This window comes from Pagrus pagrus, assembly GCF_965226575.1.
Source record: "Pagrus pagrus genome assembly, chromosome: 16".
Classification (NCBI taxonomy): Eukaryota; Metazoa; Chordata; class Actinopteri; order Spariformes; family Sparidae; genus Pagrus; species Pagrus pagrus.
Window position 1 is genome coordinate 22,788,379 of NC_140200.1, and position 27,770 is coordinate 22,816,148.

The 27,770-nt window shown below is 39.9% G+C and overlaps 1 protein-coding gene across 6 annotated transcripts in view; it reads right to left on the reverse strand.

The window, feature by feature from the left end:
- Positions 1-27,770, reverse strand: part of col12a1b (collagen, type XII, alpha 1b) — a 151,583-nt gene that overhangs the window by 114,200 nt on the left and 9,613 nt on the right. For all 6 annotated transcript variants that reach the window (XM_084377842.1, XM_084377841.1, XM_084377840.1 and 3 more), the window contains exons 5-14: positions 27,337-27,396; positions 25,751-26,014; positions 25,440-25,604; positions 23,961-24,134; positions 22,980-23,270; positions 22,195-22,797; positions 18,394-18,672; positions 18,028-18,303; positions 13,418-13,690; positions 2,010-2,279 (exon numbers count right to left, since the gene is read on the reverse strand). In XM_084377842.1, the coding sequence (XP_084233968.1) occupies positions 2,010-2,279; positions 13,418-13,690; positions 18,028-18,303; positions 18,394-18,672; positions 22,195-22,797; positions 22,980-23,270; positions 23,961-24,134; positions 25,440-25,604; positions 25,751-26,014; positions 27,337-27,396 (2,655 nt within the window). The remainder of the gene's footprint in view (positions 1-2,009; positions 2,280-13,417; positions 13,691-18,027; positions 18,304-18,393; positions 18,673-22,194; positions 22,798-22,979; positions 23,271-23,960; positions 24,135-25,439; positions 25,605-25,750; positions 26,015-27,336; positions 27,397-27,770) is intronic.

Here is a 27,770-nt window from a genome sequence, read left to right on the forward strand (position 1 = left end):
AATATTGTCATTGTTAGATACTGCCAGATGTACTTTCTGAAGGGCAGAAACAGGACTTTAGACTTAAAGGGAACTTTTATGTCGTTGATTCTGGCAGCCCCTGTGGACAAAAGCAGTATGAGCACCACCACCTCCTGTTATTAAGATCTTAATCTGGCTAGCGTGTGCATTTGGTTTCAAAGTGAGTGACAGAAAGAAGCAAAATATTTTTCATACTATTTTTCTGTAGTATGACTGTTCATAGGATGGATGACACAGTGGTAATGTATCTATTTGTGGCTATGTAAGATTAATAATTGTAATATGAGGATGGTGAAACAAAACTTTGTTTTAGAGTCGTTCATACGCCTAAGTTAGCCTACCTGTAGCGTACAGCTTACATATTTGGTTGCTCTGTAATAGTGATTTTGTTGAGGAAGCTGAAGTTCACTATTTCCTAGTGATGTTATTATTTTGTGGGGAATCCTACCCGATGACAGGCTTAAAGAATAACGATAAGAACCAAACTGTTCCTACTACTATCAAATGTCCTTCATCAGACCATATTTTATGAGTTTTTATGTTCTGTATGTGCAGGACTACACTGTACAAACTTCTGGTGGCTACTTCACAGCCATAAAAAATGCCCTTATTTTTCATCTCAACCATAAAAACAATCATATTTCCTTCTTTCTCTCCAGGCAAATTGTGGTTTCCTTTATATTCCATTCATAATCATTATGAATTCATAACTGCAAGCTTAAATGTTGAGTAAGACCATGAGCTTCATGCCAAAACTAATTGGTTATGAATTAGGCATTCACCCAGAAATGATCAATTTGTAGGAAATGCTAACCACATTTTCCTTTTCCCCTCAAACAACCAGAGGCCTGTAAAATGAAATTAACTTATTCCGATGATTCTGCAAGTGATTAAGAAAACTTTGCAAGGGAATAATTTGTATATTTAATGATCCCAAGGAAAGTTTTTCAGCCTACTTGATTTGACTCTGGAGGATTTTTATTGTTGGAAAAAAACGGCATCCAACTTCTCAATGTGTTGATAGGTTTGAACAAATCTGTGAAGCTGGAGATGTAGTCGTTCTGCTGGAAAGATGCACAGAGGAACAATATGTACTGAAATGTGCTCCTTTGTCTGCATGCTGCTTTGTTTTGGGTGTCCTGTTTGTGTCGATTAGGACAGTTTAATTTCCCAAGTGTGCATATAGAATGACAAATGTGTTGACACTTTTAGAGTTTGCTTTGTCTCTGATGCAATATGTCAGACTCCAGTTCTCAGTGTGTCACTCACGGGACACACACGTCGGACCAATATCCCCCTCAGACATGAGTCGTATTATTAAAGAGAGCATATCACAGCAAATCTGTCACCACTTTGTTTTTTTGCTGCACAGAACAGTTTGAAAAGAATCTGAAATTAATGTTGTAAATTAAAATTATACAATGTCCATGAACTAGAAGCAGAAACCTGTTGGAGAGAGCCAACTGTATGATTAGGCGAGCTCTGAAATTCCTTTTGTTTTAGTGATAAAAGGATGTTTTTAATTTGCTTTGACTTGTATTCACGTGGCAGACTGCCCTGTAATCAAAATACAGCATTTTCTGCCAAATGTGTACACTGAGACTACAGTGAAATTTCCAAAACTTCCCTGTGAGGGTCCATAACTTGATCACTGATTTTTAAACACCTGAATTAACCCTTCCTGGGTGGCAGAGTTGATCCAAAAGCAACTCATCTCTGTACCCTTGAAAAGATTATTTTAACCCAAACCATGATTTTTTTCTCTTTTCTGCCATTCTTAAATACCCCACAATTGTCAGGGGAACAGAAACAGGAGTCTAATGTGTGTAAATCCAATCATATTGCAATCTTTTGCCTGCTGATTAGGTAGAGTTAACGTGTTAGCTCTTTGTAACCCAGGTTTTGAAAAGTGCAATGGAGTCTTGCTTATCACTTGTTCAGTAATTCAACCAATTATTTTATTCTCCAGAGCTCATTCAGTGTATTACCATCTGTGGTTTCCTGTCCAGTGAGTGGGCTGCTGTCTTTGTGACCGTAAGCAGCGATGACAGAAACTTGGTAGAGCGTCTCCGGAGTCAGACCTTCCAGCACCGTGTTGGTGACATCTCCTGGCACCGTTTTCTCTCCAGCCTCCTCAGAGAACAGCGACTTCCAACGAACCTGATACATCTTCACGTTCCCCGGTGCTGCCGTCCAGGATGCAGCAAAGCTGGTGTCGGTCACATCACTGGTGACCAGGTTTTTAGGTGGGCCCACCTCTGAAAACAACAAGCAAAGGTACGGTTTACAAATGGTATTTAGATTTTGGACTGAATTTCTAAATGATAACTCCCTGATTTTGAGTACAAAGGCACCCCCCAATCCCAAAAATGTCCTTCAAGATCACAACAGATGTTTGGAAACTCAACTGTGAGCAACTTTTATATTGTTTAAAGCCATACTTGCTGTGTTGCTCTGTTCTTTCCAGTATTTAATAGTTTCTTTTTAAATCCATCTTCTCTGTAAAACAAAGGAACCATTTGGATGTGCTGGCACATCTGAATATTTTCTAAAATGGAAACTATTAAAGGGCCATCGAGTGGACAGAAGAGTTGAACAACTCACCACAGTTATAAAGGGCAGAGACGACTGGAGAAACACATGTGATTTTTTTTTTATACTTCTGAGGATATTTTAAGACATTTCTGCTTCATTAGAGAGCGTTGGGTTACAGGCAACATGGGAGAGGAAAGACATGAAACATGTCAGGAACCAGATGAACTTAAAATGTCCACAGAGCCAGTGGGATAACAAGGGAAGAAATCTCTTCATTGTTTAATGGACATCTTTACTCCATCAAGTCAGTGCCTCTTTAGGAACCTTCAGTATCCTGATGGCCCTCTGACTCTGCAGTTCATAACTTGGGTCTGTATTTGTATGGCTGTCACTGTCATTTCAAGTTGAACTCAGACATAAACTGTGATTGATGTTAAAAATGGACAGTTTGGGTAATATTTCCACCATTCACCTAAAGTTTTTCATCCAGATAGATTTGTCTAACTTGAGGTATGTTTAGAATTTGTCTCATCTACTGCTCATTTCTCTTGCCGTGTTGGATTTCTCTTTCAGCAATGTCGCAGCATTCATAAATCTCAGCAAGAAACTTTTGACAATTACCAAACTATAAAAAAATAAAATCCATGTTGTAATACAGTAGGATTATCCTTTCAAAATCTTTCAAATGAAGTTCTAACTTGCCGTGTTCCCATCTAATTGTCAAACAGATTTTAGAAATGCCTCAAATAAAGAAAACAAAAAGAAAATGCTGTTTTGGAGCAAAAAAACAAAGCTACACAAAGCCTAGTTTTGAAAGAAGTTAACAGTATAGGCTATGTTAAGTATTGCTGTGATAAACAGAGTAGAAGAAGTAGAGGTCGAGAAACAAGAAACAAAACCAGTTGTTTGCCAACCACCAATAAACCTTAAAGCAGAAGAACAACAAAACAAAACCAGTCACATCAGTCATCTATGCTGAGAAAAATGGAGAGAGGTCTTCAGGAATTATTTCCAGCTAGGCAGGTTGTAATCATTCTTTCATGTCAGCTTCTTCTTCTTCTTCTCTAAGAGCGGAAACAGCTGAACATGATAAATGTTCGCTGCATCAGAACGTAATTGAAAAGGTGTTTCCATCTCCAATTAAGCGCATTTACTCCTTTTTGAAAAAGGCAAAACCACTTCACCTGTAATTGCTATATTTCACAATTTGCATAAATTATGTTAAAATATGTTTGATGGTAAGTGCTATCTCTGAACCTAATCTCAATTCAATCCTTAACATAAACAATTGTTCACTAAATTTTAACCTGCAATTGTTGGTTTTGCCTTGACAGCATTGTGATCCTCAACAAGATTAGACTTAACATTTGACTGGCTGTGTATGTGCATGGTGCCCAGAGTGTTTAGTAGGATTTTTGGTGACGCGCTCATGTTTAGTATGAGAATCAGGCCAAAATTTCAGGCTGCACAAAAGTAACTGATAGCATATATATACTCCTCAGACAATGAGCCCTTTGGATTTTCGAATGTCACACCACTGCTTTCTTTTGCACCACCCACAGGAAAAGAGGGGGAACATTACAAACAAGATGAATGCTTCCCACAGGGTGAACCCTTTTGATTTTAACGACTCGTTGACCTTTCCCTGACCCTCCTGGAGGAACTAGCTCCAGTGGCTCCAGTGTTGAGGCTCTAAGAACAATCTTCAGTATGAAGCATCTTAGTAGCTGAATGGTTATGGTGCATGCTGCATGCCCTTCGCGCCCCCATTTCCTCTCTGCCTCTGCTGTCTAATAAAGGCAAAAAAGCCTTTATTAGATCTTCAGTATGTTGTTTTTACCATCTTGGAGCTTGGCTTAAGACCCTGGTTTTCCTTCCAAACCTGTAACCTGAAGACATGGTAACCACTTTAAAAGATAAGTTAATAAATTAAAGATAATGATAAAAGCAGGTAAAGCAAATGGGAATAACATTCCAATCCCATTCAAACTTGTTTAAAACATCCAGTTATAATACACCAGTATGTTCCTTTTGTTTGTGCAGGTTGAGTAACTGCTGATTCTGCCAGGAAATACTAGAAAACACTGTCACCACTAATTTAACTCAAAGTTAAACTCTAACCTAAAACAGGTCTAACTTTAACCCATAAATATGAACCCTAAATTCAAACTTTGTTGAAGTGATGGAGTGACGAAATGACATTGCCTTTTCAAAATATGCTTACGCCAAACTGGTTCATGTACAGATGATAAATCAAGAATATAGTACATACAAACACACACACACACACACACACACACAGTACTTAAGTGTTTTCAGAGGCTCTCATGACCTTAACTGAACCACTGAGGTCAGCAGCACACAGAAGCCAAAGCTCTTATAGATTTGTTTATCCAGTAAGACCAAATCGAATTCCCACCACCAGCAGCTACGAGCTGACATACGATCACTTTCCTATAAAGACAGAGCAGCACGCTGGAAATATTTATGAATGATGGCGGAGGAGAAGGAAGAGGGAGAACTAATACCAAATTATAATCCATCTTTAGTTTATAGGAGGTGACATTGTGCACAGGGGAGGAGCTGGAAAGACTGGAAAGTCCAAGTTTACACAGTGTGCAAATTATCAGAGAATATCAGATCCAGCTCTATAATCAAGAGACTGAGCATGAAATAAATCACATGCAAGCTTTTGCTGATTGATACAGATCTTAAGAGAGAGGAAAAAATAGAAAACACCAGGCGCTCCAAGTGTTTATAGTCGGAGAAATTGTTTCTGATCTGGATTCAAAACAACAAAATTCAGGATGCCTTATTAAAAAAAATGTCTTTGTGCACAATGATGAGGCCAGAAAGTCAAAACGTGTGTATCTCTGAGCTGAACATTTTTTTTCTGGCCAAAAATACATGAAAGGATGAGCAGTATGGAAAACTCTGTTAGTGAATTAAGTTTTACAACAAGTTGACAACCATCACTACAGAGATACTGAGCTTAAACATATCTGTTCTATGGTCTGACGAGGTTTTTAATTTGACAGGCTGCGTGTAATTTCTTTCCTCTGCGAAGAAAAACACATCAACTCCATGTGACTTCCAGTCTTGGATGGATTGTCCTTTGCTTCATTAATGTAGATATATTAGTTTATTTTTGTCTGTCTGTTCACATGTGCTGCTCAGTCGCTGTTTCTCACTCTTCACTGCACAGACGCCACTGCAGCCACCATTAGCAGGGAGCTGCTGCCATTTTTTATCTGCTTCAAGGAGCGCTGTCTCTCAAAGCTGGAAGCCGCGTCTGGAGGCTTTCAAGAATAACAGCCGCAGACAGAAATCAGATGGAGCAGCAATGGAATATCTGGCGCTCTGCAGACGCCACTCAGGCCTGTTTTTCCACAAATCATCATGAAGTAAATCTGAACAAAACCACAGGAAATTTAATGCACTGAAGATATTTCCACTGATCTGCATGTATCCCTCATCTATCCATCTATTCATCTATCTAAATCTATATCTATCTATATAATGCATTCAATTTAAAACTATAATCTTGTTTTCATCTTTTCCCATCTATCTATCTATCTATCTATCTATCTATCTATCTGTGTATTTATAACGTGTAGTTATTACTGTTTTCATTTCTGGAGATGTTTTCTGACATTGTGTTCTTTCATCCAAAAGTATTTGGTTTAAAACTACTAAACATGTTATAACTGGTAGTGTTTTGAGAATATATCAAGGTAATGGAGCCCTAAAGGGAAATATGAACATCCATAATAACTGGGCAAAATCCATCTGCTGACAAAGATAGTGTCTTAAAAGAAGATGAACTTTAAATCTGGTTTAAAATAGTTAATATATTGTAAGTACAGAACCAAAAGTTGAGCTGTAGATCTACAAACTTTTGTCTAGAGTAAGTCGGTTTCTGAACTCGATTTAGCATTACAGCCGTCGCCATCTTTGTGCCAGAAGTGATCATATTTGGACAAGAGCATGGAGCTGGGGAGGATATCCTGATTGCATTCTGACTGAGAACCGGAGGACACACTATGGTAGCCACGCCCTAAAGCATACCCTGCTTTATCGTCTATTGTACTCTAAATGTGACCATAATTTACAAAATGAACATCATGCTGTTTTGTAGAAGACTTGAAACTCGAGATTGAGACCATAAACTTATGACCGAGGTACAGGTCAGAGCTGCCTTCTTTATGCTTTCTTAAAGATTTCCTATGTCAGTCTCTAAGCAGCTGAGTCTCGTGTGCTCTCTGACACAATGTTGGAGGGGAAGACTTTGTCTGGGACTCCCTGCTGCTGAAGCCTTACAGTCACAGTGGAAAGTCTCTTGGCTTATTAGTTAGTGTAAACTTGGCCACTCGACATGTTCCATCCACCGTCAGACACTTAAAGCACCTTGACATGCAGAAAGAGACTGCAGTCTTCGTGCGGGTTGCCCAGATGTGGGGAAAGAGAAATCACTGTGATCACTCTGGCAGTGTTGTTGGTGCTACTCCGCATGAGAAACCCTGTCCAGCTCAATGAGCAAGGCAGAAATACTGCCAGAGTCGGATGTTCCATCTTGCCCCCTTAATTCATTTGAATGTGACGACAGCATTGGCAAGGTCATCCAAAAAGTTTATAGCTCTGGCTCATAGCCAATGTGATAACTTTCCAGATTTGTAAAATCCTGTCTCAGAATATTATAAAACACTGTGAGGTACTTTTTTTAATATCTGATAAGTCCTCACACTTGTGGTTCAGCAATCATGTCTACTTCTTGAAGCGATTAGTCAGATGTATGAAGGTGAGAAAGTGCAAAAAGAAAAGCAGTTTGAAGCGTACCGACACATTTCAGGGTATGTGAGGGGATCAAGTTCTGTTAAATGAATTTCAAATTTAGCATTTTAGAGTAATCCACCTATTTAGCATTGCACTCCCACAGCATTGTCAGACTTGCAATGGACAATTTTTAATTCCTCCAATCTTCCTCGTCAAAACCTGGCACCTACTACCCACAAGGCAACTCACTGACAGTTCAATCGGGATATTCAGTGTGTTATGCTATTAGTGGCTAATGTAGCCTGTAGCATAGATGAGGAGTCGCTACAGGTCTGGTCAGCTCACTTCTTCCCCACTCCACACCAAAACACTTTGTGAAAAATAAGTGGAGTTCCCTTTTAAGAATTATGCTTTTAAATTACAGTAATTGATTTTTAAAAACAACTCAAGCTGAAGCATTTTCCACAGCAGTAAAAGATGTAACTGTGCCCCCAGCTGTTGTTTTAATAACCCTAGAATCAACTTCTGTTAGGCCTTTCAATCAGGAGAAAACAAGTTGAAATCTAAGATTCAACTTAAGACAATGTATATTAATGTTTTCTTAATTTGACTGTTTTAACCAAAGAGCACTTCAAAAGTGGGGAGTCTTCAGATCAATGGATTAAAGGTTCTTTCATCATAGATCAAGATGAAACATTTGAAAGAAATATAACTGAAGTATTTCACAGATTTTGTTTCATTACTCATTACATTTTTCCCTGGGTAATTCTTTTCACCTTCATGTGCAAATTGAGGAGATAAAATTTAATTATTTGGCTAAAAATATATGATGGCTCTTTCATCACAACTCCAAACTGGGAACCAGACAGACAGAATCGCCACAGGGATATTGAGCAAAGCCTTATTTAAGCCAGAATCTGCAGCTTTCTGGTCAATGGAAAAAAAAATCATCATTTGTTCAGAAAAGCAGCCCAAGTGTCGATTTAACTCCCTGAAGCAGGTGAGAAAAGTTAATACAGGTAAAAACTGCAAAAAAACGTATCGTCTGTCATTTGGACAGGTTGGAACAAGCAACCCTACTTTTCTAAATCCAGACAAACATCGCTGGTTTTAAGAATATCCGTGTATTTTAAGATTGTTGAGGTTCCAGTTTAATGGACACTTGGATTATAAGAGTCACCCAAGTTTAAAGGACGACATAAAGTTCACGAAAATGAAAAACAAGACACAAAATTGTTTGGAAAACCTCCTCAAAGTCACCTCATCGTTCTTATTTTGCAACTTTCTATTTTATTCACATTTGGCTTCAAAGTCTTTTAGCTTCTTGGCACCACAGAAGCCAAATTAATTGTACAATTTAATTAATTTCAAAGATGCATAATCATTGCCTTGATTCCTGAATTGTCCCCTTGTTGCAACAGTTTTGAAAGCATCGTGCTGTACTGGGTGTACAATCAGGAAGTCCTGGTTAATGTCAAGTTTTTGGTTTCTTTCCAAATGAGTGTTAAAAGCGAAGGACTGAAAAAGGCCAAAAGCAGCTGTAGTGCCTTTATATATCAGCTGACGACAGGTTTACAGAGATGGAGCACATTTATATAAATGTCATTTGACTTTATCCTGGGATCTACTGTGACGATGTTTGAACAAATTAAGACAAACAAAGTCTCTCTGCAGCATTTAAACAGTAGTTTGAGCGACGACGTGAACTACAGTTGATATATCACAGAAAACATCGTAACCTGCTGAATTTTGGCATCAAGCATAGTTTTCCATTTTAGCTCCCATTTGCTCATAAACAGAAATCTCTTGCGCACAAACGAAGCCCTCATGAACCTTAACATGAGCTCTTACTGTACAATAAGAGTTTTTACAATGAGAAGGAGTGAGCTCACTGGTTTTAATGTGGGTACAGTATCAATGCAGCAGTTTTCCACCACAGATCTGAGCAGGTTTAACCCTACATGCGAGGGAAATAAAGGTAATGAGGAACTCCTGCCAGCTGTGCCTGATGAGGGCCAACACTGGGGATGTCTTGGGCCTTATTCTTCAAGTGTCCTCGTACTGAACCAGACCTGAGACGCTATAAGAGAGGGGAAAAACCACTTTTGAACAAAAATATCTGTAATGCCAGAGATGGTGTTTGCGTGAGGCATATCCCACCCCTTCCCCTCAAAAGCCAACCACGACTTTATGACAGCCGAACCAGAAGATGTCTGCAGACGGATTTCTAATAAGCATAAAGAGGTAGATAGAAAGGTGAAGTCATTCAAAGATTGGACTTTAAACTCTAGTTCAAGTCACATCACTCTGGATTGAGCTGTAAAAGAAGTTGGTGTCATGAAACTGTGGCGGAAAATCATTTTAAACCTTATTTTGGGGCAAAGCTACCCAACTTTTTAGCGTTTTTTTATCAGATTTGACTGGTGATACTATAATTGCAGTTTTTATGCCCCTGTGATGATTAAAGGTGAGGTTATGGCTCTCTCCTAATTAATTTAGATTGGGGCCTGAACTTGTTAGCGTTGCCAAGATGGCTGCTGAGTGGTGTGACTTGCCTTTAAGGACTTTGACCAAACCATGAATGCAACACAGCGCAATAAATGACCCGTGCTGAGCCAATACAGGCCCAACAACCTGATGCATCGGAAAGAAAGCAGGAGAGGCTGTAATGATTTCATGGCACTGCGACCAGCGAGGCATCTGGAGACTGTGGACAACACTATTAAATTCCAGGCAAGCCCCCACAAGGTGGAAACAAACACAAGACAGAATCTAAGAGAGAGAGTGAAAATAACATGGAGAGACGAAGAAAGACAGACGGAAAGAGAGAGTGCCACAAAAAATAAAGAATTAAGAGAAATGGGAGTGGACAGATGGGACAAAGACAGAAGGTGAGACAGCATGAAAGGCAGACACATGGAGACGGAGACATAAACAGAGAGGAAGACAGAGACAGGAATGAGTCAGTCTTCCCTGCTCCTCCTAACCTTCCAGCCCTGCTCTCAGCTGGGTTGCATTCCTGTCCGGTCTTGCTGTTTCTCATCTTTACCTCTCAACCTGTGTGGCTGGCTGGCTGGTTGCTGTGTCCACTGTTACTGTTACCGTATGTGGATCACAGAGCTGCAGCTCCAGATGCACCAGTGAGCAAACACTGCTTAACTACATCCATCCAAACAAGTTCAGGTCCACCATGATGGGATATTTCCAAAGATTCACCTGCTTCTTTTACAAACTCATTTGTTACAGTTATTTTTTTGGCATTGCAGAGAAAAGTCACAAAGGTCTCCAGATGGAATCGAAGCGGGGACGTTGCAGTAACAAGGTCTTTGTCTTCACTGTTGCTTTACACTCGTTTTCGCATTAGTAGCTGCAAAAGTCAGTGTGACATGAATTATGTTATCAGCTCGTGTCAGCAAGTCAGCACATACCATTTACCAACACATACCAGCATTTTTTTTGCCCTAGTGCCCTCGTGCCAAGGACAAACATGTGTGCACACATCTCTGTCATCGCTCTCACCCATGAAGCTGATTACAAAAGTTAACATTCTAGGCTTGTGTTCCACACTGCAAACTGGATATTTGACTTCCTCACAAGCAGACCCCAGAGAGTTCAGTCTGGCGTTCACACCTCCTCTACGTTAGTGCTCAACAGCAGAGCCCCCAGAGCTCTGTGTTCAGCCCCCTCCTGTTCACACTGTACACCATGACTGCACTCGCGGACATCAAGAATACTCTATTGTGAAGTATGCAGATGACACCACCATCAGCAGGCGCATTAAAAAACAATGATGAGAGGAAATCAACAATCTTGCAGAGTGGTGCACAGAGAGCAATCTACTGCTCAACGTCAGCAAAACCAAGGAGCAGAGATAAAAGGAGGCGAAGACACACCCCTGTCTACATTAGTGGAGCTGAGGCGGAGCAGGTGAACAGTTTTAGGTCACAGAGAGCCTGTCATGGGCAGATCAAAGCACAGAAAAGGCTCTGCTTCCTAAGGAAATTTAGGAAGCCTTAATTCCAGTGCCAAGCTCTCATCAACTTTTACAGAGGAGCAATAGAAAGCATCACAAATTGGCATGGTTTATCACAATCCAGAACATCACTGGTACTCATCTACAGAGAATCAGTGACATCGGTGACATGTCTGCACAGAGACCAAAGGATACTTAAAGACATCTACCCCAGCCACAGTCTGTTCACCCTGCTGCCATCTGGCAAAAGATAGACAAGTATCCACTGCTGTACCACCAGACTATGGAGCAGCTTCAATCGTCAGGCTTGTGAGACTCCTGTAGCATAAAGGGACTACAACTTGTGACAACGTTTTGTTGTACAAACTTGTGTTGTAAGATGACAATTAAATTAATCTTTGAACCTTTACCAAAGTTGTATGAGCACAGTTTTTCAGTTAAATGAGGGATCAAAATTGACTTTTTTTGGCGTATACGCTTTGAGTTTCATTTTAAAAATAATACCGCGAAACTGGGGATTTTTCCACATCCTGTGTTAACATGGATAATTATGTTCCTGATCTGTTGAACCCTGTTGTATTAGAGTTGTAGTCCCATTTCCCACAAGCATCGTCAGACTAAACTGATCCAAGCCCAATTGTTGTAAATTTTAAAATGCACCTGGAAATGGGGAATTAAAACGGCGATCAGAACTGATATGAATGATGGAACAAAGTTATGAAGACACAAGAGGTTAAGAAGTTAATTTTCTTTTTACATCACTGATCAACTTATATGACAACTGGATGGCCTTCCTCTCTTTTCCTTCTCACCACCTCCCTCTGCTCTTGTACTGTTTATTATCTCTCTCCTGTAACAATAAGCCTGACCCTTGAAGTCCCTCTGGATATTGAAAGTCGGATCACTTCTAACATTTTGCTCTGGAGCAGAAGAAAGCCATGTTTAAACACGGACTTGTATCAAATGTTTGTTTTAAGAGCCCTTCTGATCGTATTCCAAGGTTTAGTCACAGCAATTACAGTCAAAACCTCAAACATTAGCAGTGGTCGTTGAGAACACAGTCATAATAAAAATACAGTAATCACTTAATCTAGAAGGATCAGAGGGGCACAGCTGTGTGCCAGAACTGAAACAGAAATAATTTCAAGCTTTAAATTACAAGACTGTTTATATTGAGTCTCTATATAAACTGTGAACACAGATATTAAGACATCTTGACATGTGCATTTATTCACTGTATCTTCTGTAGATAATTCATCACTAAAGGTTAATTTTATATCTGAAAAATAAAGATCAAAGTCAAAGTCAGTCAGTGGAAGTATTATTATTATAGTTTTTCAGGATACATAATCTCACTTTACGGGTGGCTGTGTCTTGATTAGGACTGCAACTAATGATTATTTTCATTGTCAATTGATCTGTCGATTATTTCTTGTATAATTGCATGACAAGCTTAAATGTTTTGTTTTTTGTTTTTTTGTTATTTTAAAGAAATTACTCAAAATAATTAATCAATTATCTAAATCGATTCATCACTGCAGCTGTCGGCTTAATTTAATCAAAAACAATACTTTTGTTGCTCAACTAAAGGTAATGTTAATCTTTAAACCTGAATTAATCAATATTTTTGACATTAATACTAAATTAAATAACTGTCTATGAAGGGATTTCATTGCTGACAAAAAATACCAAAGGATTAGCACCAAACTTGGGAACTCCAGAGTTTTTTAGCCCATTGGCTCATAGTTTTGGTTTTCAGCACACTTCCTGTCTGGTTCAGCAACAGCAGATTTCATGAAACTATCTCTTGTAAACCCATTATGCACTACCTGCCCAGCATCAAACAGCAGGCGGACACAGTTAAACACTAGCTGATGAAGAAAGTGGAGCACTTAGCTGCTAAAAGTCAGATATTTTTATCAGGAAAATATTGGACTAACATTCATCAGGACACAAAGATCACTCCAGTGGGATGATATTTCTCTGCTAGTATGTTAGCTAACAACTTTAAACCCATGAATTGAGGAGGTTGTCTATCTATCTGCTTGTTTTGATGTTTTTCTTCCACCTAGCAACCAAAATGCGATGAATTTAACGAATGTATAACTGGTTTACCTTCAAGTGTGGTGCCTCGTCCCTCCAGGGGGTCACCCAGTCCGGACGGGTATCGTGCACTGACGGAGATGTCGTACTGGGTGCCTGGCTGCAGGTTCTTCAGAAGGGCGGCCGCGTTGTTGCCCTTCACAGACATTTCCTTCTTGGGGCCGCCAGCAGAGGGTCGGTATGACAGGCGGTACTGTTGCACATTCCCTGGTGCCGGCTCCCAGGAGACCTTCATGGAGGACTCGGTCTGGTCGAAAACCCTCAGGTCGCGAGGGGAGCCCTTGGCTGAGAAGACAGTTAAAGGGTCAGAAAAATTAAGCCAGCTGCCAAAAAACATTCTGCACAAACAACGTTTTTTGTTTTCTAGTGTTTCTTTTCTTGATCTTTTACGGACACGGAAATTACGTTAATTAAAAATCAAAAGCTTGTGTTTCTAAATCTGATTTTTGATGTGTAGAGAAAAATTATTTTAAGTTTGCAAGGAAAAAAAAATATTTTTAAGCATATGTACTTTCAGATAAATTTATTTTTCTGTAAGCCTGTAGACTTTTTTCTGTATTTCATTTAATTTTCAGGTTTTTACTTTGACTACTATGATTGATTGTCATTATTTATTAATAGTTAAAAGCAAAGAGTATTTTGTGACTGGAGCCCTGATGAAGACCTTGTGGTCTAAACATGTTGGCTTTTAAATGACTTTCCTTTTAATTATTTAGCCACCATACTAAAGGCACATTTTCAGGACATTTTCTGAGGATTTTCATCATTGATTCTTTAAGAATTTATTTTTGATTGATAAGTTGTTTAGGCTGTAAAATGTCATCAAATAGCAAAATATTCAGAAGAGTTAAGATGATGTTATCAAATTTGTACGGAAATTGATATAGAAATTAGAAAATGAATGAAAAATCGAGTGATGGGCTGAAACCAGTGAATGTTTTGGTAGAAACTTGACATATTCAATACAATTGATTCTTAAGATTGTTGTAGAATAATTTAATGTGAATCCTCTAATCATTTCAAGTTTACACACTAATGACAATCAATTTTGGAACCCATTGGCTTTTGTCTGACGACGATTTAGCCTCTTGTTTCAGGGCTTTTGATGGATCAATTAATGACAAATAATAATAATAATAAATGACAAATGGAAAGCAGAACACTTTCAATAACAAAATCTTGTCCTTTGCCTACAGATTCTGGAGATTAATGTACCAATAGTTCTCAACCCAGAGCTGTTCCCTAAAGAAAGTTACCGACATCCACAGATGTACATTGGTGACTCATACACCCCATTAAGACGTCATCAGGATGATGAAAAATGAATGTTAATGTGAGCTGAGGTGTAAAATCAGTTCTGCCTGACCACACCTTGAGGTAGTCCAGATGTTGGGTTTAAATGCAATCCGTACAACGTGCATCTTTACGCATCATAACACTGACAGAAATATTTGTTTTTAGCTAAGTAACAAAATAAGTTGTTGTAATATACAATAAAAAATAATGTGTGGTGCGACTCATCTGTGCAGCTGGTCTGCTGCTAACAAAGCATATATTTTATCTAGTCATGGAGCAGCCCACACACCAGGTCTGCAACAAACCAGGACAACCTGACACAATAATTTTGTACAAAAAAAAAAAAAGAATAACTTTGTGTTATTCATGTTAAGCAGAAATTACAAGAGGGGAGAAATAATTAAGAATTGTCGCAGACATCATTTTACGCAGATTTTTTAAGGAAGTCTGGAGCTGTTTTGCAGCCATCTCAAATTTGTTGTGTCTAAGCAGCTTTCTGTAACCTTTGTTGGACTTAGGAATGAATTTGAGTGCCTCATGTAATTAAAGGAAAATATGTCTAATTTAACATTAACAAATACTCATTGTCAAAAAGTTTTCCTCTAATACTAGCACAGACCACTAATGATCCACAGACCAACTGTTGAGAACCAGTGCATAAGCAGGATTCTCGCCAGATAATTGTGCATGATGTCCTTGTCTGGATGAGAAATACACTGTCTGAGGTGTCCTTGATCAAGACATTGAACTCCCAGTGGCTCCATTTGAGCTGCTCAGTAGAAAACTGTGTTGTACTAGGCAGCTGACAGGATGTGAGTTACTGTAAGTAGAATATGTTCACACAATTCCCCTTTGAGAAAATAATTGTTTAAATAAAGCAGTGACTCATGTGCCTTGGTGTTAACGCCTACTGCTGAAGTGTTTTATTGTTGCATCTGCCTTATGATGTTTTTTCCTAATGAGTGATGAAAATGTCATGGGTTTTAAGCTTCATTCACTTATTTTTTCCTCACCAGTAGTCAGAAAAACTGAAAAAAGCAGACTTAAGTGATTCCTGGTGGTGGCTATAACCAAGTATTACATGCTTTTGTCCCATCACAGGACTTAGCGGAAAAGTCTGCAAGCGAAAGGGCAGCTCATGCAAACCCTCCAGGCACTGCATCAATTCATAGTTCTGAGATAAAGTCATGGCACAGTAAACATTGTAATGGGAACAATATTGTCAGCCATACAGCGGGAAGAAAAACATAAATCCATCTGAGAGCCAGCTGGGTGTTTCATGTCAAAGAGGTGCAAGCTGGGATTAATCCTGCCTCTTTTTATAAACCATCAAAAATACAAAAAAAAAAAAAAAGAGAAGAATTCACCTCAGACGACAAGCAGCTGCACCGTCTGAAGGAGCTGGAGGGGAGCGGTGCTCTCGGACGCAGTAAGAAATGCTGTTGCCATGGTAGACAGGAATATAATTTGTATTTATTTCCAGCTGTGTCCTTAATGTTTTGGCTCAAGGGCGTTAATCTTCAAAATACACGTAATTCCTCCCTAAAAGTGCGAAAGCTCACAGCCCCCACTGGAAGTTTCTATACATGAGATAATCTCCCTTCACGAATCAACGAAAAAAAAAAATCATGATAGTTACTCAAGGCCATTGTCCTGAGTCTGGAGGAAAAAATCTCCTCCACTTTCCTTTTTCACTGTTTATCACCTTCGAGTACGTCTTGACCCACTTCTATCTCCCTGCTTTCTGTGCTTCCGTCTGTTTTTCATTCCTTTCCCTGTAAGGCAGGACAGATCTGACGAGCAGCTCGATGGGTGGCAGGTTGTACTAACACTCCAGAGTTCACTTTCCACCGGGGTCAAAAATGTGTCGACTCCTGGCACTCCCAGGCAATATCGGAATGAAAGCAAACGCCAAATGGCAGATGATGACTTTTAAAAAAAACAATGTGGATGATAGAGTCACTGAGGCTGTCAGAATGAAGTCTGAAACCATTTCCATTGTGGCCTTTAAATGACGTAAATAGACAGAATGACAGCTTGGCGTTAGTGTTTTCATTGTCCAACATCTTTGTGATTTAAAGTTACAATAAGATTTTAATAGTTTTTACTGTCCCACAGCACAAACAAAATGATCTCTACACATCTGGAGACACCTGCTGTGGATCAGAACCAGTGACTCAACAATTACTTAACCAGCTCCTCAGATTTCTAGACTTCAGGGCTTTAAAATCAGCTTTGGAACAAAAATCCGCCACCTATTGGAGCTTCAAACACTTGTGATCTGTTGATCATTATCTGTTAACCCTTTGAACCCCTGACTGTTTTATCTCAGTTTTCAGAATCTATTAACAGGCTGAAGCCACTTCAGGTTATAGTCATATCATTTATTTGAATTTCAAGATAAATTAAGCTGTTTAGAAAATGGCAATGACAAAATAATGCTGTTTGAATTGTTTTTATAAAATAGTTCCGTATGTCAACAGGTTTTCACTACACAGCAAATATCTGTCAATGAGTGAAAAGAGATGTGTTACTGATCCAGTGACATGAGAACCTTGTTGATGGAACATTCTGAGTCACAGTTCAATCTGAAAATGCATTGATACTGTACATTTTCATTGCTTTTGTCTAGTGCTGAATCAAAATTGTATTTCCACCATCATGGCAATATGAACATTGCAAAAAGACTGGTGAAACATGAAGAATAAGAAAAATCATGCAGCAATGAGTCTGAAATTCACACCCGTCAATAAATCAATTAATTGGTTAAAGTTTAAGTCGTTTTTTAAAGGAATAAATATCAAAATCCCCTGATTCCAGCTTCTTAAATGTGAATAGTTTCTGGTTTCTTTCCTCCTCTTTGACAGTCAACTTAATATCTTTAGGTTGTGGACAAATTAAGACATTTGAGGACGTCATCTTGGGCTTAGGGAAACTGGTCGACATTTTTCACCATTTTCTCACATTTTATAGACCAAACAACTAATTTTAGTCGAAGATTAATCAAAACAATTATTTTAACCATTCTACAACATGTAAAGTTGTCCTGTATAAGCAGTCAGCTCTTTGCACTGCAACCATGGACATCCAATCAACAATCAACTGGATTGTTTATACCGTGGAAAAGTTTATATTTGATGTGACGTTATATGGAGCATATTTTCTAGATAAATTCTAAACAGATTTATTGAGAAACTGCTGTCACAGTAAACCTACACTGATTCTAGTAATGTTTGAAAGATATCTGTCCTCCAAGAGATGATATTTCCAGGATCAAACAGTGCTCTCTTCTAGTTTCTAACAGTATAATATGAAGCCACGGTTACCTTCTTTGGTGGTGCCTTCAGTCTGCAGCGGCACTCCGGAGCCAGACTGGTACTCAGGAATGACGGTGACGCGGTAGGTGGTTTTAGGCTGAAGTTCGTGCAGCACAATCGTTGTCTCTGGGCCGACTGTGGTCGTCTCCATCATCGAGCTGTCATCCCCGACAGGTTCGTAAGTCAACCGGTAGCGAGTGACGGCTCCTGGAGCTGGCTGCCATGATACTCTGAAGCTGTCTGTGGTCTCTTCAGATACTCTGAGGTTCTGCACAGAGCCAAGTTCTGCAACAAATGTGAATGAGATGTAAGTGCTACTGCTTTCATCTTCCAGCTAAAAATATAAAGGTAAATTACTTGAGTGAACATAAATACCTTCTAATGTGGTCTCATAGCCAGTTACAGGCAAACTGTCCGCTTTTTCATACTGAGCTTGAACGTTGACCTCATAGCGGGTGAGTGGGTTGAGGTGGGGGAGGACGGTGGAGAGTGTGTCCCCAGGCACAGACATGGACACATAATGCCCATCAGTGTCATCTGCTGGCTTGAACTTAACCAAATAGGACTTGACGTCGGTGGCGTTGATCTTCCAGGAGGCCCTGAAGTTTCTGGAGCCGACCTCTGAGAAGGACAGGTCCCTCGGCTGGACCAGTCCTGGAACGAAAAGAAAGTAACAAAGTTAACAGTTTGTTTTTTGCATGTATGCAATAGCATCATGTTTTTACTTTTGTTTTAGATGAGGTGACCATAACATCTTTCTTTTCCATTAAGATTACTGTGTGATTACTGTGTTACGCCCATGCAATGTTGTACTCGAACACAGACAACTGACATTCACATTTATGAGCTAAGCCTTTATCTTGGTTAAAAGTGAGTATGCACTGTAGAAAAAACAACCGAGACTCCCATCAAAGAAAAGTAAACAGTAGCAAATGAAGGAAACCAGCATGTAGAAGGGCTGACCAACATGTCATTTAATAAAGATGTCCAACTCCATGTGACAGCTCCATCATTCAAACAAACATCAGGCGGGCAGCTGCAGTGAAACTCCCCACTCTTTGAGCCAATTTGGTACATGGAAGCTGTGACTGTGCTGCTCCTGAACACTTCTCTTAGTTGACATAAAGCCATTATTATATAAGAATTATATAATCAGCAATCAAAGCTTGTGTGAGTCACATTCTACACTGGCAGACCTGGAAGCAGCTTTTGGCAAAGTAACAGAGTGATTAATATTTGGCTTTAAGAGGGTGAAACAGTATTTGCGAGGAACTTTTCTTGCTTGTTTAAACTTGACTACCAGATGTCCGGGGATGGCTAATGATTTCAGGCCAAAGAAAGCATTTCAAAGTCAAGTTTCATTTACAGATATGTGATGAGCAACACGCTCGTCTAGATTGTTCTGATGTGAGAATAAAGGAGTCACCGCTGCCTCAACTTGGCTAAACAAATCCTAAGTTTTCATCTGTGCAACCACTATTTGACCCAGTTCTAATATTTCCACATGCAGGACCTCTCTCTGGCCTTGGAAGATCAAAAGGTGGACATGTGTTTAACACATTGAGGCAAAAAGTAGGGTTCAGCTCAAATAGACACGCTTGGAAAAGTGACATGAAAGTAATTGTGTGCATATGGACGACTTTTGGTACAACTCTGTGTCCTCCCCCACAATGAAGATGGTACAGTTACATCTGACTGCTGCAGCAATTAATGTTGTTTTAATCACTACAAATGTTCTACATCTTAATAGTTGACTCGTGATCTCATTAATTAACTTAAAATGAATCTGCTGAGCCCACATGGTGATGCATTCATTACTGTTTAAAGTACATATACAGATAAAAATGCATTATCAAAAAACTGCTTTACATGCTTGATTACACTGTTTTATTTGAAAATTGAACCTCAGTTCGAACAGCGGATAAAAAGTTCATATTCGGACTGTAATGACCTGTTTGAATTCAACATTTACAGCCAACAGTAAAAGCGCAACAGAAAGTTTGAAGTAGTTTGCTTTCTTTCGCGAGCATAGTAAACCCAACATCCAACATGGCGGAGGAAGGCAGTAGCGGTAGCCGATGCACAATGAAAAATCCACACAATTTAAAAGCGGACATCTGGGAACATTTTGGTTTTTATGAAGTTCCTGGGATGCAACGACAACTGGACAAGATCCATGCTATTTGTAAAACTTGCCACGCTAAAATCAAATACTTCGGTAACACCACTAATATGAGGAACCACATTAGCCGTTGGCACGCTGAGCTAATGTTAGCCTCTGGTCACAACGGAAAGAAAACTACTGACCCAGCCCAGACATATTTAGGAAGTTCCTGTAGAGTTACTATTTGGAGAGATTTTGCATTGTAAGCCGCCCTGTTGTCTACTGTGTTCATGCTCAGACTCAAAGAGTCAGAGCATCACTCAAGTGTTGCAGACGATGTGTCTGCTGCGTTCAGACTCCGAGAGTCATGTTTGCCACGTTCAGGGAGTGCGCAAGGAGCTGCTGTATTGTGGAAAAATTTATTTTTTTGCACTTTAATTTACAGAACATTTTCTTTTTGAGGAATTAAAATTTTCACACATGTTGGTAGGCTTGGCCTATAATTATATTTGTCTTTACAACTTAATGTAACAAAACATGTGATATTTAAAAGCAGCTTTCAAAATAAAGAGTTCATATTTATCTGACTGATCTGATATGTCATGTGTGGTAATATAGAAAATTGAGGATATAATGCATCAAGATGCATCAAGAAGATGCATCAAGATGCATCGTATAATCGAATCGAATCGCATCGTAGACTGGTGAATCGTAATCGAATCGAATCGTGGGGGCAGTGAAGATGCACACCTCTATTATAGAGTGTTGCAGAAATTACCTGAGAAAAGAAAGCATTTTTGCAAGGGGTTTTTGGTTAAAAGGCTTATGTTGTAAACTATTCCAACTCTAACTTTACAACTTGAAGACCAAGAGATCAATTTATAGTTAACGGTATAGTATAGTGTAGTAGGACGCTAAGTGGTGGTGACGCTGAAGTCAGGTGATCATGATTTATAGCCTAACATTAGCTTTTTGCTTCTGGTGGTCACATTCACACTTAAAAAAAGGTCTTCATCTGTGAAGATTATCTTGCTGAACAAAACCTGTCATATAAACTTTGTTTGCCACAGAGCTTGTTATCTGCAATAACCTTAAATTCAATGGAAAAATCTCAGGCTTTTTGTCAAGGGAACCAGGGTGATGCTAACTTCCGGGATAGCAAAAAAACTCAAAAATTCATCATCCCTGCAGCACTCTATTGAACTGTAAGTTAAGCTAGTAGGCCTAATGTTGTGATTAGCTACATTAGCTATGCTACGTTTGGTTCTATACCAGAGGGCAAAGTAACAAACAAAGATAAGGCTGTTTGTCGACTTTGTACACAGCTGACAACGACAACAAATCTTTTTTTCTTTCTTTTTTGCTGAGCAAGCTTGTGCCACGGACAAAACAAAGCTGGCACACTAAGTATTAGCATGCAATTTACCAGACTATTCCCACTACTTAACAATGGATTAAACAGGTAAAACAACTCAGAATCTTCTTACAAACAATTATTAATATATTGTATGACTGCAGCCTCACTCAGTGTGACATAAAAATACAAGCAAAGAGTAATCACTGTTTCAAATTAATTCCAGTGAAGAAACGCCACCCATTACAACGCATTTCCAGTAGCATTGGAACAAATCTTTAAAACCAAAATTGCCAACCTAAACTGAGCATGCAGAATTATCAGTTTCACTCAGCGAATCAATCTGTTTGCTTTGCCATAAGCTCAGTTGTGACAAACAACCTAGTCCTTGAACCAAGTAATTTGTAATTCCCACCAAAGATATGTTTCCAGCTTAAGTTAAAACCAGAAGAAAAGAGGCAGCATTCCCCTTGTGGATTAAACCATACAGATACTATTACGAATAGTCATCTGTAGGAAAAGTGACTATTGCAGTCTACTTTTGTTGCTTTCAACAGAATTGGGTCAATATAGCAAGAATCAACACATAATTTGATGCAAACCAGACCAGAATTTATTAAATCTAAATTATAATCAACCCTAAAACAACAATAACTTGTTAAAAAGAAGTACAAAGAACAGTGTCATCAGTATAGAGGATAAGAATAATATTACTCACGTCTCTGTTGGATTTTGCGAAGTTCTTGTTCGATCCTCAGGCAGATGGACTGTGTGAGTTCTTTGGAAATTCTCTGGAAGGCATCGAAGTCATCTACGGTATACACATGGGTCTCTGCTGGCTTATTGGCGATGGCCTCCAGCTCAGATCGTACAGCATCCTTAACGCCCACCGCAAAGATTTCCACATCAGAATTCCTCAGCTTGGTGGCTGGATCCTGGAAGGCGTCGGATGACTTCCCATCAGTGATGAGGATGTTGACACGAGGAACGTGGGCACGGGCCCCTCTGGAGGCCTGAAAGATCCTCTCTCTCACATAGGTCATGGCCCTGCCGGTGTTGGTTGAACCGCCGCGGTATGGGAAAGTCCTCACAGCCTTGACTACAGCGGCCAGGTCATGGTGAGTGTTCAGGTAGAACTCAGTGTGTGGGTCCCTGCTGTACTGGACCAAGCTGATCTGGACCTTATCTGCCCCGATGTCAAAGGTGTTCACCAGCACCTCCAGGAAAGATCTTACTTTAGCAAAGTTAGCCAGACCAATACTGTAGGAACCGTCAACCAGGAGGACGACATCGGCCTGAACATCCACGCCAAGAGAACATTCTAGATTGGAAAAATAAGAAGATAATACAAAGTTAGCTACATCGAGCTTCAATGATAGCACACTGAAGTCAGCAAGAGGCACAATTATACCTTATAGCTACCTGAACCATATTATTCTGAGCCGATACAGCCATTGTGTCAAAAGTTAAAATCGACCAGTGACAACAGTACGTTGTACTCACCTAGCGATACTGTAACTGGCTGTGTCTTCTGCATGATCATGGCGGGCTCGCTGGGCGTCAAGCCCTTCAGGGCGTACAGACTGATCTGGTACTCTGTGTCTGGAGAAAGGTCTCTGACCACCACCGATGTCTGGCCCGGGCCCACGTACAGCTCCTGCCTCTTGCTGCCGGTCATCATGGGGATCATCTGCACCTTGTATCCAGTAACCTCTCCAATAGAGGCGTCCCAGGTCACCCGTATGGACTTTGAGGCCACCTCCAGGACTTGGAGGTTAGAGGCCGGATCAACGACTGAAAAAAATCAGAATCAGAATTAGAGGATTATCTGAATGTCATTGTGAAATAACTTTACAGTATAAACCAAAAATAGAGAGAAAAATAACATCAGGTTATAGTACACTGTATATCAAAACACTTAAAGGAATAATTTATGTTTTGGAAGGGTGCTTAACTGTTTTCTGTCTGAGAATTAGATGAGAGGATTGAAACCACTCTCATATCTGGTCATTAAATATGAAACAAGAGGCAGCAGATGGGAAGCTTAGCTTTGTACAAAGACTGGAAATGGGAGATACAGCTCTTAAAAGGATTTATGGATTACATTAACTACATTGAACATGTTGATGAAGGTTCTCAGTCATCCAGGTCATCCAGGTAATTCTAAGTGCTATGAGTCCAGTTGCCTGTGATATAGCACTTACAATCACATTGGACATGCTAATAGAGAGCTTTTGTTAACTTTGGACAGAGCCAGGCTAGCTGTTTCCGGTCTTTATGCTAAGCTAAACTAGCTGGTTATAGCTTCATATATACTGTACAGACATGAGAGTAGTTTTGATCTTCTCATCTAACTCCCAACAATAGAGAGAATAAGTTGAACTACTGATTTAAGATTAAGTGCAAAGGGACAACAGTAGATTGAAAAACCTAAAAATGAAAATGTTTGAGACAGATGTGGTATTTATTTCACACACATCTCACCTTCCTCTCCGCTGACGAGTGAGTTGAGTTGATCGTCGACACCAGCGCAGACCTGAGTGATGAACTCTTTCTGCACATTCTTGATTGAGTTAAAGTTGGCAACGCTAAAGATGTGACTTCTGTGAGGAGTGGAGGCCATCAGCTTCATCTCCTGTTCGTCAGAATGTTGGACACCTACAAAGAACAAAAAATCTAAGTTGTGGTGGACATTTACTCATTCAGAGCTAAGAGGTGTAGTCAGAGCAGTCCTCGTAAAGTCGCTGGCATCATGTGATTGTGTCAGAGGTAAAGAGTGAATTTGCTCCAGATCTATAAATACTGGCTTAAAATAGCAATCTATAGTGATGCGAACTGAAACATTTGTTTTCCACATTAGCGTATAAAAGTTCTCCAGCTGGATTCACCACCAATCGACAACAGAAAGCCTCAACTTTTTTTTTTGTTATTCAACTCTGGCTGGAAAGTCTGACAGCCTGGGCAGTAAATATGAAACTGGTGAGTTTTACAGTTCTATATTCTTTTGTAACACTGACGCCGTTAGTAAAGCCGTGAGTCTTTACAGATTATAGTTTATTCAGAGTTCGACTCCACAGAAGGGGAAAATAGCAAAGTAAATAGCAAAGTACTTTAACTCAAATGCTTCAGAGCAGCTCTGAACTTGATTGTGGCCGTTGTTGGGAGACTTTTCCATCAATCACTTCTTTCACTGGCTTTCAGAGGGAATTCTTCTTTTTTTACTCATCTGGATACGTTAAAGATTAAGATTTTTACGTAAACTTTGAGCATTAGTTAAAATCAAATATAACAAATCTCTTTTCAGTCGTCTTTCCCTTCGTCTTTGGTTCTGTTTCCCCTTAGTTTTTCCATGATTTCTTCCCTCTGTTCTATCTTTGACGTTTTTACACTGTGGTTTTAACACTTTTAGGATGATGTTCTATTTATTACTGTTTATGAAGTCAATTTTTGAATATCTTACACATTCAGACACTCAATTGTTGTGAAATATTTTCCTTTAGCAAATCACATATCACTGATTTCATGCATGAATTTCACCACTCAAATGTTTTTCTTTCACTGTGGCTGAAAGGAGGCCAAGCTCTTTTGTGATTTGAGAAAACTCCAGAAACTAAGAGCATATTTCATGTTTGACTAAGTACTTTTCAATCAGTGACCTGTTTTCAGCGACTGAAGAAGATGAGCTGTTATTATTATTTAACCACCAGCCCTCTTTAACACCATAGCAACAGCCCACTTCTGTTTCTCCGTCCTTAGATTGTGGAAAGTCTGACATTGAAGCCTGAGTGTAAACATACATAAAACTTGCTATCACTCGCTTGTAATGTTAATGATCGAGGAATTTCACCTTCTACTTTTTACGTCCTCACAAGCTGCTTTTGTTACAGACGACAGTTAAAAGCATCAAAATGCGAATGGAAAATGTAAGATGTGGAATGTCATAAACTTGTTCTGGCTACGTACCGAGGACAAAGATCTCCACCCCCCTGCTCCTGAGCTGCCTGGCGTAGCTCTCCACTGGATCCTCAGATTTGCCATCTGTGATGATCACCAGCACTTTGGGAAAACCCTTCCTGGCGCCGGCCGCCTCAGTGAAAGTGTTTTTAAGGAGGTAGTCGAGGGCATCGCCTGGCGCAAAGAGACAGGCAGGAGGGGAGTTTTAAGTAATGCACAGCCAGAATAAGCCTTTTTATATAAGTTATAGGGAACAAAATAAAGTTTTTGTTATAATATTACAAAAGCTGCAGAAACATTTAAGGACATTAACAATGTACCTGTCCTGATGTCTCCTCCTTTGTACGGCAGCGAGCCAATGGCCCGGAGCAGCGCCGGTCGGGTCAAGTGTGTGTTCAGGTTGAACTCTGGTCGTATGTCGTTGCTGGACTGGATCACGCCCACTCGGGTTTTGTCTTCTCCGATCTGAAAGGCGCCGGCCGTCGCTGAGATAAAGCTGCGGATGTATTTGAAGTTCGGCTTGCCGACGCTCCAGGAGCCGTCCACCAAGAACACTACGTCGGCGATGGCACTGAAAGAGCATTCTGGAAAGAGGACAAGAGATAAGACAAAGAGGGTAGAAAGTGTTGAGTGATGCTTGTTTATTGTCAGAAATTTGGCATTTCTGTCAATTGTCCCTCTGTTTTATATGCATATTTATAAAACAGCCATCCAATGTCGTTGGTCCATCCATGACACCTAAACAGCTTTTAGACTGATGCAATGAAATTCAGTAGAGATTAATGGTCCCCGGAGGATGAAACTGGTGATGATGTGTATGCATGAGACCGGCCTTTATTTGAGAATGTATGGCACTTTTAGTTGCCTTTAAAGAAGAAACAGACAATTTTCCCCTCTAGCGTTTCCAAGTGGTATTAATGTTGACACCACCGTTTCAAAGACAACTAGATCGTTTCCATTTTCCTCAGAGTAGCAACAAAGAACAGAACGTGAATTTATTAATTAACAAGTGAAGTCAGATAGAAATGCCAGCCGGACTTGATCACCCATCAGCCTTGATTTTCCCGGGAGATTTCGTGACAGGTGACAGACAAACTAGCAAAGTAAAGGTGGAGTTTATAAAGAAACGATCTAAATGTTAATGGTTTCATTATTCTATAGCCGTCAGCATTTACTTCTTGTGATAAGTAAAAGTAAAACACAGAAACACAACTAGATCTTAATAATAACGTCATAAACAGTGTTTGAAGTTCGTCATTCCATATTTTCTGGTTGTTAGGAATCCTTTCAGAGCTGTTCGGTCACACTAGATGTCAGATTGTAGTGTTGTAGGTTGAGGTGCAGGACTTCACTCTGCTCTCTTGGAGTTTCCGTTCGACTTTCCTCTCATGAAAAGCAGGAAAAATCAGCACAAGCTCGTCATCATCTGCAGAACTGAGCCAGGGCAGCAGCAGTGCTCTTGTAAATCAGGATCTGTAATGGTTTCCACTTCTCTCAGCACTGCGGGGCTGGGCTCCTCTCAGCCCGCTCCCCCAGCTCCAACCGCGGCCTCCCGCCCCACCCACGACCCCCGCACCGACTGAGCATGTGCAGCTTCCTCCGTATTGGCATAATTGGCCGGCAGGGGCCCAAAACGATGACCGAATACTTTAGAGATTTATGGGAGCCTAATTTTGATTATTGCTATACAATGGGGTGTTGTGTGGTAGGAGCCTCCCATCGCTGCTGAGCTCAGGCTGATGGACACCGCCCAGCAGGGAAGAAGAAAGCTCGAGGACAAAACGTGGGAAAGTCGAGGGGGTGCGGCGAAGACCTGAAGTAGTAACTTATAGTAACTTATTATCTCAGCGTTGACTGAAACCTCTCGTCAAATTAAGGTGTCAAGTTAATGAGGAAGAGGACTTACTGACTGAATCTGAAGCGTCTGGTTTCCTGGATGTTCCTCTCGTGCTCCCGCTTGACTCGACTGAAAGACAAAAACACAATTGGGCAATTACAATAGTTAGAGGCAATAATATAATCTGAGCTGTTGCTGAAGGTATCCTCAAAAAACCCAAACTTTCATTTGAACAGCATCATGTGAACTATTTTCTGTCAGTAACTGTTACTGTTCTCCTTTAACAAATAGCAGACCGCTCGAGCTGGATCAAAACTCCTCTTTTGTTTCCATACGTAAGATTTATTCTCCCATCTGGGGTTTCTTGTGCAACATTTCCGACTCGTATATACGACAAATGTGCAAAATGAGCTCCCAAACGGTGAAATTAGAGCGTTGATGTCATGGTTTCTGACAGATTTCCAGGGAATCTCCAGAGCTTTGATCATCAGCGTTTGCAGCGG